This window comes from Saccostrea cucullata, unplaced genomic scaffold (genome assembly GCF_032062105.1).
Source record: "Saccostrea cucullata isolate Sc308-1 unplaced genomic scaffold, CSIRO_AGI_Scuc_v1 ctg12108, whole genome shotgun sequence".
NCBI lineage: Eukaryota > Metazoa > Mollusca > Bivalvia > Ostreida > Ostreidae > Saccostrea > Saccostrea cuccullata.
Genome location: NW_026922400.1, coordinates 1 through 15,307, shown reverse-complemented (window position 1 = coordinate 15,307; position 15,307 = coordinate 1). Strand labels below are relative to the sequence as shown.

Here is a 15,307-nt window from a genome sequence, read left to right as displayed (position 1 = left end):
GTTGGATAAAGCCAATATCAAATCACACAATTATAGATGTTCTATTTATCTCATACGACTTTCGTTTCAACAAAACTTTGAGACTTCCCCTGCCAAACTACATGAATGATTGAAATTCAAATTGATGACGTATAACTTGATTACGTATCACCGTTGATGTTATGACAAATCTCGCAAAAAAGTAGATCGTGTTCAAAAGTTAAAATTTTTGCTATCTGCATCTTTGAAAACATCATGTGACAATTGTTAAGCTTTACATCAAACGCACTTCTGAATGAAAGATGTAAGGACCATTGGATCATGAAAATGAACTCTCTGGACGATGGCAGTACAAAACGTGATAGGCAAGGCTAGGGGCCTACTTGTAGATTCATTGTTGATCCGTGGTAAGTTACACCTACATTACTAGGTAGGCATACGTTGCATGATATAAGAAAGCCTTATTGAATGTGTTAAAGGAATCCTATAACAACAACTTAACTGCTAGGCTTTACTTTCTCCGAAAACGATTTAAAAGGGGGGGGGGGGGTAACATCTATCTTCAAGTAGCCAATACAGGTTCCTTGATAAAATAAGACACTTCTTTGATATATGCAAGTCTTTTTCTGGCCTTTCATCTTTATCATTCATTTTATTATGGCAATAATAGGAATCACAGATAAAAGGTTCAAATAAAATTTTGAAGCGAGGAATCGTGTCGAAACCGGAAGTGCTTTTGATAAAGCATCTACCCGTTGATAAAGCATACGTTTATCCAACGGCCTGTATCACCAACACGTATGAGATAAATTGTGCACTCAAGAGCAGAAAGATCTATTTTTTAATGATTATCTGTAGCAATAGAAGATATTGATTTTCAAAAAACGTGGTTTTTTTTTAACTTTTAGCTCATAATCTAGTATCATTGAGAATCTAATATCTTTGCGTTTCTTGCCACACCTAAAATTCAGGCTATCTAAATATATTTATGGTATAATTAGATTTGGGGAAAGAAATATTCAGTACACCTCACTTCAACATTTTAGCTTATTTTCTCCGTGATATTAAAAATAACAATAATTTCAATTTAAGCGGTTTCAAGTAGATTAATGGATAATTAAATGCCCATTCATTAAAAATACTGCATGGATGGAAAAAGATGGGGATATGTTTTTAGAGATGTATAATCTTAGATGTAGTGTACCACAAAACATGACCATCAAATATATCTATGATTTAAAAAAATATATCTTAACATCTTTATTACAATGAAACTTGTCTTATCCGACATGCACGGGGAACAGATTAAAAATATATGTGTTGGAATAAACAAGATGTAGTACTGCAGCGTGTAAAGATCATTGACATAAGTATAAATGACAAATGAAATTAAATGGCTGAAATCACAATAAAGAGTATTGCATGTGTCGGATTAAACAGGTTTCACTGTAATAGGTTTAACAATAAAGTAATCTTCATCCTAATTCTCCGTCCAGTTATCTCCATTTATCAGTGTTTGGAAAAAAGAACGAAATATTTCTATTTTCAAATTTATTACAACACATATAAAATACATCTTTAACTGAATACATTCAGTATCGCTTTACAGAGCAGTTCAACCCCCCTTCTTTTACTGTTTGTTACTTGATGTTAAATACTGAAAAAATAAGAACTCAGCGATAAAAATTTAAAATCGTCTCTTGGGGGTTTCCGTAATCCATGGATGATCTTTCGTCTGTTAAAAAGAAAAATTAAATTAATACTTCACAGATAAATGTATGATAACATTTTTTTTTTTTATTAAAAAAAACAAGTTTTATAACTAAAATTTTCAGAGTAATACAAAAATAAAAAGAACTTGTTATTAAGATGTTATGATGTTTACCTAGTTCCGTCTGATTATCATGGTGGTCCCCTTCACTGATGTCCCCCATTGTACTGTGGGATGCCATGGAGAGGCCCAGGACTCCAGGGACCAGGGCCCGTTAAGGAAGGCGTAGTGACACAAGTTGAACCACCAACCACCTCTGTACACAGCAGCACAGTTACCACCACTATATTTGTCGTTATCATTGTCTGGGGTGGTGAAGGACATCCCAGACAGATCTTTCGAAGAAGAATCAGTGTCTAACATAGCGTCACCTGTAAAGTTACACAAAAGTAACCACAGAGATAAGGTATTTATATATCTTGTATCTAATTATCAAATATAATACTGAGGTAACTAGTCGATGGAAAGAGTGATAATATTTATTTAGTTCAGTCCTTGAATCCCTGGTGTCTTTATACTGGCACCTGCAGATTTAAAAAAACAATATATAACAGAGAGAATAAATATTAATTTATATCACATTGATTTTAATACTGAAGTACATCTGAGATACGCAGTTTAACGTGTTGTTTCCTGGAAAGAGAGATAAAAATAATACAAAACAAAACACTGCGCGATTCACATAACATCCTTTGTGAAAATAAACAACAGACGTGTTACACTTTTTAAGCATGGTATTATTGTATTGGGGGGGGGATAAAGGTCACTAGAAATTTAAAAAAACAGAACAAATTGAAATATAATATTAATATAAACAGGTACAACATGCAATACTATATAAATTATTAATAACGAGATAAGATATGGTGCATCTGTGAATCTTTTAAGATGGTAGATTTCCTATTAAATAAATGGAAATGTGAAACGGGTTTAGGTCTTTAAAATTTTTATTTGAATATTTATCCGATCAAAAATTTTTTATCATCAAATTTTCGTAAACCTTTCGACATTTAAGATTAATGACGCACCGTAAACTTCCTATTCCGTAGTAGTAAAAAGATGTAAATTATTGAAAATCAGAATAACATGCTCTGTAAACTTTTTCCGTATCAGTTAAAATGTGAATTATCAAAAATCAGGAAATCCAAGCTGAATAACAATGTTGAACAAATGTAATTATTTGATTTATTTGTTAAAAAAATAACATAATTTTCCTTGTATATAAAATGTATAATTAGAAATTTTATCTACTTGACAATAACAAATTCAATATCTGCTGAATATATGAATTGTATCTGCAAATGAAACTCTGAAATATTAAACATGTTTATTTATAGTGAAATAAAAAACGTATACAGAATATCAGAAATAAACACACCTTTCTTTTTTTTTCAAGAACTTTAAAATCTTTCAATACAGAAAAGAATACTTATTGATAATATACGTGATTTGAACCCAAGTTTAAGAACTTAACATAAATACACTTACCTAGTGTCCCTGTGGCAGGTCCTGCAAGAGAGAGTTGATATTTTCCTGTTTCATTGGAGATAAAAAATCGATCGTACATTTCATACAGAGTTGTACCATTCTGGAGAGTGATGGACACATACAGGGATGAGGTGTTTTCTTTTGTTAATTTATGGATTACGTCATTTCCTGTATAAAGATATATTTAAAATTATCTGAAAAGTTCATCGAATACAATTAATTCTTTTAAAATCTATATGAATCTACCCTAATGAAAAATCAAATTATTTTCCATAGCTGTAGACATTGCTAAATTTTGTCTCATTAGAATATGCCACTAAATGATATTCTTCATTTCTATTTTTTTATTTGAAATATCAATTAAACACGATATCTGAATATCATAGAACACACATTAACTGGTCTTAACTTAGATCTTTATTATGCATTATATTTTTTTTTACTTTCCACAAGAATTTTTTTATCTTAAAACTTTGAAGGAATGAAAAGTTCTTATTTAAAACAGATATACACTTACCAATCCAGACATTCCGTTCTGGTGAACCAAAGCCATTTTTATATTCCGTCCAGGTCCTGTTAAATCTCACGGATCCGTCTAAGCGTTTTTGAATGGCCTTCAAAAATTAACATACATTACATTTCAATTTATTGCTTCGAACATTCGTAGGATCCATTTTTATGATATAAACTACAATACAATAGTACAATCCTTAAAACCACCAAAACAAGGTGTGTTATATTAAGTACTTTTAATTATAAAATTAAAAAAACCTACCGTCCATCCACCGCCCATCGTGGTCATGTCGCAGTAGACACTTGCTAATGTTCTGTAGGGGTATATATCATACACCCCTGTAATGGTTTTTCCATTTTCTCGAAGATCCTTGCAATCCTTGGGCATGCTAGAAATATCTAAGAAAAAAAAATACAAGAAACTTGATAAAAAAAATCGTGTCCCCTCGAGAAGGACCTAAAAACCAAACAAGTTAAAAGAATGAAATAAAAAAAAAATACATACCGTTATCCGAGTAGTATCTCCAACCGGCCTCATCAGACAGCCCAGATGTCAGACTTTCCTTGTGGATACGACATTTCCTCGCTTGAGAATTAAAGCCAAAGAAGCTGCACTCCCTTTGACAGATTGTGGCGCACTCGATCAAGGAATGAACATTGTGTTCCCCGAAAAGTTCAAAGTTTGACTTCTTATCATTAAATTCGAGTTTCGTTGTATATTTCTTAGAAATAAAGGTAGCTTTAGATAAAGCCAAGAAGCCTACAAATAAACTGATAATCCACTGATTGCTCATTTTTTTTTCTGTTGCGTAAAAATCTGCCGCGTTCTCGTGAATCTATGAAATTCGGTTAAATGGTCTTTCAACAGCCAGACATATATATCGTACCATTATCAATGTCTGAAAAGCGATTGGCTAACTGTTACGTATTCTATATTTCACTATTGTTTAAGTATCGATTTTATCGAAGTTCATATGAATTGTCATGAATTTTCATAAACGTTTATTTTGAAATTGCAATTTAAAATCTAACAATGAAAGGTGTTCTGTTTTTAATTTAGTTAGTGCTTGTTATGTTATGATATTGAACAGTGTTTTTTGTTAGCTATCAACTCGAACTGAATGAAATTAAAAATCAGGAATTTTGTAAAATTCAAAGTAAAAATTATCTTACTCTAAGACATTATTAAGTATTAATTTATTTATTTCAACTTTGATACATCAGCCTCTAAATGTTAATGTAACACTATAAATCATCATTATTATATTTACTTTTGAGTCTTATAAAAGACGTACATTTGTAAGATACAAAAATATCAGAAAATTCTATAAGGATACTTTTAAGCCTGTTAAAAATTAAAAAAAAAATGAAAAGTACTTATGATAGATGTTCAAAAAGAATCGTAATATGCTGTTAAAATGACAAAGGCGTCAAGACCTGAGGGAGGGGAGGGGGCGGGGCTTAACCATTATATAGACAGTGGTAATTTTGATATACCTTTTTTGTTGATATGCCCCCCCACCCACACACACACTTTCGATTTACCCCCCCCTTTCAATTTGCTTCCGACGCCCATGAATGAGACCCAGATTGGTGAATTTCTTTAAGGAAAGGAAATAATATAAGTTGTAAAACGTGTTTCCGAATCCTGTTTGTATTATCTACTGTGTATACATAATGTCTAATTTCAATGACATAAAGTTAAAACTTAAATGGTGAATAGCTAATGTTGCACATGAATCACACACTTATTATTGTATCTTAAAAAGGCAAGTGGTCCTCGGGCTTGGTGAAATAATGCTTAATCTGCACATAGAGGCAAAGAAACAAATCGGTTTTAATGTTAAAGCCTTCAGTTAACAAGTCGGGTGTAATGTTCTTTAATCAGATGATGAAAATTAAGATTAAGCGTCATGCTATCGTCTTTATGAAACTCTAACATCAAATATTTTTGAGGTTTGAGAAAAATATATTCGTTAATGAGGACTTGATTTCACGGTTAACGAATTGTTAAATAGTAATTTAGTTGGAGAAATTATATTATGATAGACATATATTCATGGGTCTTTTATTTTATACCTTAAGAACCACAGAAATAAATACCTCAGAGAAAATAGTGATTTCTCCACTGGGTAAGCAAAGATGTAATGGAAAAATCTACACGTGCACTTTTAAAAGCAGTTGCAGCATAAAACTGGCAGAAATGTTGCCTTAAGTAAAAACGTCAACTGTGACAGGTCAAGTTGGATGCAGGAAATAATTAAAAAGAAATACTTTCTTGTTTGAAATATCTTGAAATAAACTTGATTGTCAATACATTTTAGCATACGCAAGCAACTTTATTTGCGGTTAATATCACTGTATGTATAAAGTTGCCGTGAATAGAAAACTGTTTTACATTAACGGTCTGAAACTTTCAATTTTTTCGATGAGGCATATCTTTCATTATGCTACATTACAGAAAGTTACTTTAAAACAATGCTAAGTTTTTAACACAGAAGACAGTCGAACAGATGAGAACTAATGTTATCATTTTTCACCATTCCTGTTAAATTTAGGAAGTACAAAGGTTACATGATTGAGATTTTTTTCTGTAAGTCAAGGCAACGCAGAGAACTGCTAGCAAAAGGACGAATAAAAAGTCGGCTGCCACTGAAAGAAACCATAAAAAACGACAGGAGATATATCACAATCCATTAGTCAGAGATGGATTGTGAGTTTTCAGTATTAAATCCGCAAGTAAAAAGCCAGGGTTTTTGCAGGGATCGTGTGACCAAAAGAGAACCATATGCTATGGAGTGTTTTTTTTTTTGGATAAATTATACATTATAAATTATACACAGTCTTCAAAATACAGATTATTCTCATATGTATTATAGAATATAATGAAATAAATACATAACACGTATGAAGTTATCGCATAAATGTTATATAAAATCAACAAGAAAACTGTGATGTATCCATCAATTGTCAAAAACAGAAAGTAAACAATTCCTGGAAATAATACCCCATTCCTACGACGAAAAGTTGCTTATGTGTGCAAATTTACACATAAGTAAATCTACATAGGTAAGTAAAAGTTAATTTGCTATGGGTTCAGACGAGAGTTATGTACAGTAAGTTAATCCTCACATATTCACATAGATTAAGAAGATGAACAGATTCAGAATTGTGAAGTTTTATAGAAAAGGGTTTTTCCTTTCTGTTTGAGTATAAGACTAATCTTTAAGACCAACTTTTAAATCTTCCTCACTGATTTCTTTGTACAACTCAATTAATGACTTTAGGGAGAAAGAATGGTATAAGAATTAAACTCGAAGAAGCAAAACGTAATAAAATTATCAACATGAGCTGCAAGATTGACATGGGGAATTTGTATTGCAAATTTATAATCACTTTTTTCAATGATAAAAAAAGAACATTTATAAACTACAGCTACTCATATTTGCGATGGAAGAACTTTTATATATAAGCTTTAATTATAGCAAAATTTCATTATTGTCGTCCTGTGCACTATTGATCTCTTATATAATGCTCTATATTCGATTGTACAAAAACATTTCTTCTGATACAATTAAAACAATTTACTTTGGTTTTATTAATCACAAGGGTTTAAATCATATACAAATTATATTAATCATAATAACACATATAAATAGCAAAAAAAAAATTCTCAAAAATACAGTTCATATTGCTTTATTGTTGGAAAATGTCTTTGCTTCCGTATCAAAGATTGTAGAAGAACCGTTGGGTGTATAGAAAAATTCGACTTGCCATCTACTAGTTGACTTTTATTGGCAGAAATAGAACCATTCAAAATATTATTGCTGTTGGGAAATCTTTAGTATGTTAAGTGTGCGAGGCCATTTTAAAATATCTGCTTGAATATTTTATTAATAATCATATATTTTCCCGTAGAATGAAAAGGGTGAAAAATCTAACAGTGATCGATCTCAAAAATCTTGGAACCTCTGGAAAATCATGATGAGATCAGGTGTAAAGGTTACTTACGAATGCTTACTTTCACTAGTTTATTGAAATTCCTCTAACATTAATCTACACAGGGAAAAGTGGCTCGCATGATTTTCATATGAAATTCGCACGAATATTATGCGAATTCTTCGCATGAAAAGGAGACGAAAAACAAGTCGCATGATATTCGCATAAAAATATCATGTGATTTTTACATGAAATTCGCATGAATATCATGCGACAAAAAATTCGCACGAAATTCATATGAATATTTTTGCTACTTTCTTTACAGATTTTCATATGAATTTCGTGTGAATTTTTTGTGATATTCATATCAAATCCATGTGATGTACACAGTATATAGGACTTTCAATTCTTTTAATCATTTGAGGAAAAGTATTAGGAAATTCTGATACTTAGATCTGTATATGAATTTTTACAACTAATCATCAAGGTTTCACTGTTACTGATATTCAAAAAGATGCAATAAGTACAATGATATATCAAAATCTGATCCTGCAAATGACTTAATGAGCTTTATCTTAATCTTAATTTGAAACTGCTTAATTCAAACACATGCAGATTTTGAGGAAGCACCACTATGATTATCCAAGTTATTCTTTGGATGAACAAACAACTGGACACATTCTGTTTCTTAATCTTCTTTATTGAATGCTTCAATTTTTGACAATTCTCTGCTCAAGGGCCACCCATATGTCTGGAGATAATGTTTCATCTGCAAGAGAAAATAATTGTAATGACTACTTGGTACCGGTAAATGAAATACAGTCATGAATTTTACAACTGCATTTCCAAAGTCAATATTTCCATAGCATATTTATCAAGATAACATAAAATATGAACAAATGTAGATATAGCAAACTCATATCATCCCAGTATAAGGTTGAACTCATATTGCTTTCACTGTAAATGATCTTTAAAAAATTCAAAATCATACATCATAAATATAATTCATTCAAAATCATATATCAATGTTTCTTAAGTATAAAATTATTGAAAAAAACAAGAGGCCCATGGGCCACATTGCTCATCTGAGCATTGTGGCTAGGAAAAAGGAGAAATTGGATTACAATACTATTGAAAAGTTTAAATCCAAAGGTTTGGGCCCCGCCCTACCCCAGGGGATCATGATTTGAACAAACTTGAATCTACACTACCTGGGGATGGTTCCATATAAATATGACCAATTATGGCTCTGCTGTTCTTAAGAAGAAGATTTTAAAAGAATTTCCCAATATATTTCTATATAAAACTCTGGTCGGCCATTGTGGCCCTGCCCTACCCCCGGGGGTCATGATTTGAACAAACTTGAATCTACACTACCTGGGGATGCTTCCATATAAATATGACCAATTATTGCTTTGCTGTTCTTAAGAAGATTTTTAAAGAATTTTCCTATATATTTCTATTTAAAACTTCAGCCATTGTGACCCCGCCCTACCCCCGGGGGTCATGATTTGAACAAACTTGAATCCCCTTTACCTAAGGATGCTTTGTGGCAAGTTTGGTTGAAATTGGCCCAGCAGTTCTTGAGAAGAAGTTCGGAAATGTGAAACAGACAGACAGACAGACAGACGGACGGACGCCAGACAAAATGTGATCAGAAAAGCTCGCTGAGCCTTCGGCTCAGGTGAGCTAAAAATGAAAACATTTTCCTGCAAATGACTTTAAACTTTAAACAGTATAATCTTATGTCAGGTTTCAAACAAACCTTGAGATAACATTGTCTCTTTTTCATTGACCTAGAACTGATGATGCAATTTGTATGTGTTGCAAGGGAATATAAAGGCAAAATTTACCTACCATTGCATCTATGTTTCTTCTGAAGTCACGCTAGAAATCTATCAGGCTGTGATTAATGTGGTAGCTGGATTTTTTCTGAACAATTTGTGTCCATCAGCAAAAGCTCACTGTAAAGCAAAGAACAGAAATAAATCTAAAAATATTATTAAGACTGGTCATGAATTTAATTTATATCTCATTTTATTTTTCTTATTATGAAATCAAATAACACGATCAACTTTTTAAAGTAATATTTTAATAAGTTTGAATCTTTGTAATTATTTAAATGGTCATGAAAAAATAATTGTGCATTAATTTTGCTTCCATTATCAAAGATTCTTAGGTATATTTTGTTTTTGCACTGTATGTCCATCTTTTTGTCTACCAGTATTTGTCTTCAAAACTTTTAACCTTATCCATTACTTATGAGTACTCAGTAGGTGGAGCTATGGCTTCATATTCACCAGGTGTATTTCTTGTGACAAGAACTTTTTTGGGGTACTATAAAATTTGACCTCTTGACCTTGATATTAGGGTTTGATCCACTTTTATAACAACAACAAAAAAATCCATAAACTTTGACCTAGGATATAATTTTGAACATCTAGTGCTATCAATCTGATACTTCACATTATTTTGTAATCATTGTGACAAGACCCTTCAAAGAGTTTTTTTTTACCATTTGGTCTTGACCTAAGAGTTTGACCCACTTTTAAAAACTATAATCTAAGCCATAACTTTTTAACAGTTAATACTAAATGTCTCACATTTCACAGGTTTATTCCATATGACTAAACCTAAATCCTTCAGATGTTAACAATTTTGACCTTTTCACCTTGACCCTTGAGTTTGCCTTGCATTTCAGAAACTTCAGTACTTGCTTTAAGCTGTAATTTAGGCATATATAAAGGCGTAAACAACTAAACATAGGATAATATAATAGATGTATGCATTAAGTTTATTTGCTGAGTACCTAGGATCAGAAAAGATGACTGTCAAAGAATTACTGCATTTATGATATATCTACCATAACATCAGAACCTATCTATTACCCAGGGGCAACATAAAGTACAATTTTGGAAATGCAAAATTTTAACATGCAAAATTTGGTTGATAATGGTTCAGTCGGTATTGGACAATTGATGACACACAACAACTGATGGGTAGAGAAGCAATAGGTGTAAAAACAAATAACAATAAATTGACACATGCATGCCTCAAGTGTCCTCATTGATTTCAATCCTTACCAATGCAAGGGTCACCTTGAAGTTGATCTTCACTGGCATGTCTGAATCGGATGGTGATAACCAGAATGCCGAGAAGTCAGGTATACCCCATCAGTCAAACCTTTATTGGCACTTGCCCCACATTCTTCTCTTGTGTCAGTAGCTGAAATGTATCATATTGAGAATCTCACAAATTTAATAACTTTTTATAAGCAATTGTTATTTTATTAAGTAAAATGTTTTTAAAGTTTCGCTTAACAATGAAAATGAAAAAAAATTATGACAGACAAATTTTGACTGCAAAAAGGGCTAATTAACTTAAGCTTCTGGCTTAGGTGAGAAAAATTAAATAAAAAATTTCCAGCGTAGTCAAAATTGTCAAAATTTTAAACAAAAGGTCCAGGGGCCACATCGCTAACCTGAGCACATCAGCTAGGAAAATGTATAAATCAGATCAGAATTGAAAGTTTACTGAAAGGGTGTGGTGGTGGGGTGGCGAGGGAATTTGACTCCCCATCATTTCCCTCCCTACCGCAAAGGGTACTCATGAATTGAACAAATTTACATCTTCAATACATGAGGATGCTTGTAAACATGTCACTATGACTTAACATAGCTTTTCTGTTATTGAGCCTTAATTTGGCTCAGGTGAGCTAAAAAGTTTAAAAAAAAAATAATAAAATACTTGCATGTGCTTTTGACAAATCAGGATGATTAGGAGTTAGGACTATTCTGGTACTTGAATTCTGATCCTTGTGATGACAGGTAACTGTGCCTACAGAGAAACTCAAAAATGTCAGATAATGTAGGTTTAATAACAATGAGTTCATTATCCCTTTATCACTTTATTTAAAACATGTGTTTTACAAATCAATGAAGATTATATTTACTTTAAAGAAAAGCAAGATAAGCAAAAATAAGCTGAATCATGGTTAAGGTTTTGCTACATGTACACATGTATAATAACAAAATTGTTATACATGTATAATAACAAAATTATTATACATGATATAACAATATCCTTTTTATTAAACAATGAATACTATTAACCAACTTTTATTCGTGTGTAAGAAACTTTCCCGAACTCCACGAGAGCCTTGTCATCGTGAATATTTCTCCCCACGAACCTGTCCTAAAAGTATATTTGTCCACGAAAAACAGATGCATAAAGGCTTGATTGCGAAAATTAGAGGTCGCGAACTAGTTTATCCCTGGTATATCGTGAAATAAAGTTGCCGCGAATAAAAGTTGTTTACAGCACCTCAGGCTCTGTTACAAATAAATTTCTCTCTTAGATTTTTCTTACCTGTTTACATGTATCATATTTATAATCTTGGAGAAGCTATCAGTGTGGTATAATGGAGTGCCCTGCAAATACCTGCAAGTACAGAAAACAATTTTTTTGTTGAGGGGTTGAAAGATTTTTCAAGGGGGGTGGGGGTGTTTAGGTTCCACGTTCGTTCGTCCTAAAAATTGTTCGCCCGATTTCCCGTTCGCCCGATTTTTCATTCGCCCAGACTCTGCTTGCCCTAAATCTTGTTCGCACAGGGTCTAATTTAATGTAGATATTGGGCAAAAAATATTTCGGATGAACGGACTCTGCGCGAACAGACTCCAGGGAACGGGTAGATCGGGCGAATGACCCCGTTACTGCGGGGTATGAAGAGGAAAAATATTTTACACATACATGTAGTTAATTAACTCAATAGGATACCGGGTAGAGCATGGTTTTTAAAGTAGGAGGTTCATAAACCTGGGAAAAGGTATTTGTAAACAGTATGGATTACCAGAAAGGATTTTGAAAAAGAAAGGAAAATATATCTCAGAACTGAGAATCCTATTTTGTAAAAGGGGGGGGGGGCATTTTGTTTTGACCTAATTTCTTTATACATTACAACTTTAGCTTTTCACTCAACATTTTCTATGGTAAAAACACAAATAAAACTTTTGAACTTTCTTCTTATTCCTTTTTTTGCAAAGTCAATGGGAGGGTTGCAACCCCAGTAGATAGAATAATCTAACTTTGTCTCGGGACAAGCCCTCAGTGACCGGTTCAGTAGGACATTTATCATCATAACGATAGAACATTCTATCTACAACCCCGCAACACCCCCCCCCCCCCTTATCTAGGATTCGCCACTATGTGTGTTATTTGCTTGCTGAATTGTATATACCAGATCCAGGTACAACAGGATCTAAAAACAAAGCAAAAAAAAAAGACCTACCCTAGTTCACTAGGCCTTTTCAATAATATTGTAAGAAGAGCAGAGAACCTGTATCAGGCCCATCTTTCACCTTCAACACATACCATAGATGTTAGATCTACTTAAATCCGTTTTTTATTAAGCTGTCAACAAATATTCCCAAATAAAGTTATTACATAAACACTGTATCTGGTATAAAAAGAAGTTAAAAATCTTACAAACTTACAGAAAATATGCAATTGAAAACATTCTGCTCTTTCTAGTCTGTTTCTGATCCGCATGATGACGTAATTTGTGACGTACGGCCTTCCATAAAAAACTAGCTTTGGTTCCATGAAGTAAATTTATATCACATAGTCATCAGCGTTCGTCTTTGAAGCGAAGATACATTTTCAAGATTAAAATATGAACGACGAATATTATAAAAATTAAGGTATTTCCCGATTCTTTGGTGAATACGAAACTGAATAGCCAGGTTCCATTTGCACCACTTCCTGTTACAGAAAAAAACGAGTCAGAGTCCGAGTCAGCGAGAGCTCCTTTCTATGGTTTGTTCCAGACTTTCCTTTTGACTGATTGTGATCTAATTCCTTAAAACAATGATAAATATGTATGTTTTGTTAATTGTTTGTCATATTTTGAGTTTATAATGCACATATTTATTGATAATTCAACTTGCAACGAAATCTTTCAGAGTAAATTCGGATTTCGTTCTCATTCAGGTTCTACGTAATGCAGCCAGGTGAATCGAATGGTCTTTTTATGCTGAGTGAAATTTATTTGAAGTTTTACTAAATTTTGAGTAAGTAATTTAAAGTTATTTTATTTTAACTAACTTTCATTACAGTCTCTACAACGTCATGTGTCAGAACAAAATACACAGACTGTGTGTTTTGCAGGTCCAGTACAATCAGTACATTTAGCTACGTAGGTAGAATTACCTACGTAGCTTTATTTACCTACCTCAGGTAGCTTGATTTAACTACCAAATGAATTTCTTTCTATAAAAAAGCATTTTTCTCAGGATGTACAAAAAGTATCATTTTGATGCAGTGATCATTTTCAACAGTAAACTCATCTGAAAACAATTCATGAAAATTTCCCTCTTGAAGAAACGTCTTTTTCTGCGCAATTGCAATCAAAGTTCTGAAAGTTTTGGGGCTATGTATTACAGTTAGAACAGTTACTCCTTGAATGAAATGACAAAGAAGTCCAGTTCTGGTTAACATGATAATATGTCAGTAATTATTCAGCCCAATGTGAGGTAATCATACTCAGTCATGCCTCACCGCACGGACAGATAACCAAACAATGGAATTACACGTTTGGCTCTAAACTGATCAAACACAGCGATGTTTAAACTATCTCTGCTTTGGAATGTTTTTTAAAGTCTCCCTAGTATAAATATCAATAGTCATTTAACTGCGATTTTTTGTCTCTTTTCCATAAAAAGAAAAGATACATTGAAATAGCTAAATAAAGCTACCTGAGGTAGGTAAATAAAGCTACGTAGGTAATTCTACCTAGGTAGCTAAATGTACTGATTGTACTGGACCTGTTTTGTTCTGACGCATATGTATTCTCTTTAGCTGTTTAGAGAAGCGGACAGGCTATCGCCTACATCGAAGTGTATGTAGGCGATAGCCTGTCCGCTTCTTTAAAGAGGATAACACATAAACAGAGTGTATCCTAAAAAATAACTTAGACATAGGATGATAGGCCAACAAAAGGTTTTACCTTCTAGGGGATTAATTTGAGGTCCATGGAAAAAATATAACTAATTATGTTCCCCAAACGAAGTTGGGGAACATATTGTTTTTACTCTGTTTCTTATTATTAGGGTCTTCCGTCTCCAACGGAAGACCCTTCTATTATTGTATTGTTTCTTTTTCACTTTTATTAAGGTCTTCCGTCTCCAACGGAAGACCTTCTTGTTATTCTTCGGTTTCTTTTTACCTATTATTATTATTATTCTTACCAATTTTGTGCACGCGATTTCTCGTAAACTACTGGGCCGATTCTCATGAGACTTTCACATCTGATAGGTACTGATCAGAACCTTATTGGAAATTTTTTGTGTTGATTACGTCACTTTCGGTCGTGAGTTATCTACAATTTCCTGATTTTAAAATGCAATTTTGTCTGAACTTAGTAGCGAAAACTGCTTAAGATATGAACAGGAGACTTATTTGAGATGATAGTTCATGACTTATAGCTTTGCAGAATCACCTTTCCGTGTGTCATCAATACTTCCGGTCGCTACCGGAAGTGAATTTAAAAAACGCAATTTTTGAACTTTTATTTTTTAATATTTTTGTTTTTGATATGAATAGAGACCCTCTTGTAGAAGT

At 32.7% G+C, this 15,307-nt stretch overlaps 1 protein-coding gene and 2 long non-coding RNA genes across 3 annotated transcripts; all 3 read right to left on the bottom strand.

Annotated features, from left to right (window-relative positions):
- Positions 1–2,233: 2,233 nt before the first annotated feature.
- LOC134261732 (fibroleukin-like) lies at positions 2,234–4,545 on the bottom strand. The gene is made up of 5 exons (XM_062744139.1): positions 4,257–4,545; positions 4,014–4,150; positions 3,756–3,852; positions 3,239–3,376; positions 2,234–2,274 (listed from the first exon to the last, which is right to left on the bottom strand). Exons 1-5 carry the CDS (start codon positions 4,543–4,545, stop codon positions 2,234–2,236), a joined length of 702 nt encoding a protein of 233 aa, XP_062600123.1.
- Positions 4,546–8,288: 3,743 nt separating this feature from the next.
- On the bottom strand, positions 8,289–10,976 carry LOC134261733 (uncharacterized). Its single transcript, XR_009990875.1, has 3 exons — positions 10,774–10,976; positions 9,548–9,654; positions 8,289–8,459 (listed from the first exon to the last, which is right to left on the bottom strand). It is a non-coding gene; the product is annotated as an uncharacterized LOC134261733 (long non-coding RNA).
- A 490-nt stretch (positions 10,977–11,466) lies between these two features.
- Positions 11,467–13,806, bottom strand: LOC134261734 (uncharacterized). The gene is made up of 3 exons (XR_009990876.1): positions 13,183–13,806; positions 12,059–12,130; positions 11,467–11,527 (listed from the first exon to the last, which is right to left on the bottom strand). It is a non-coding gene; the product is annotated as an uncharacterized LOC134261734 (long non-coding RNA).
- Positions 13,807–15,307: the final 1,501 nt, after the last annotated feature.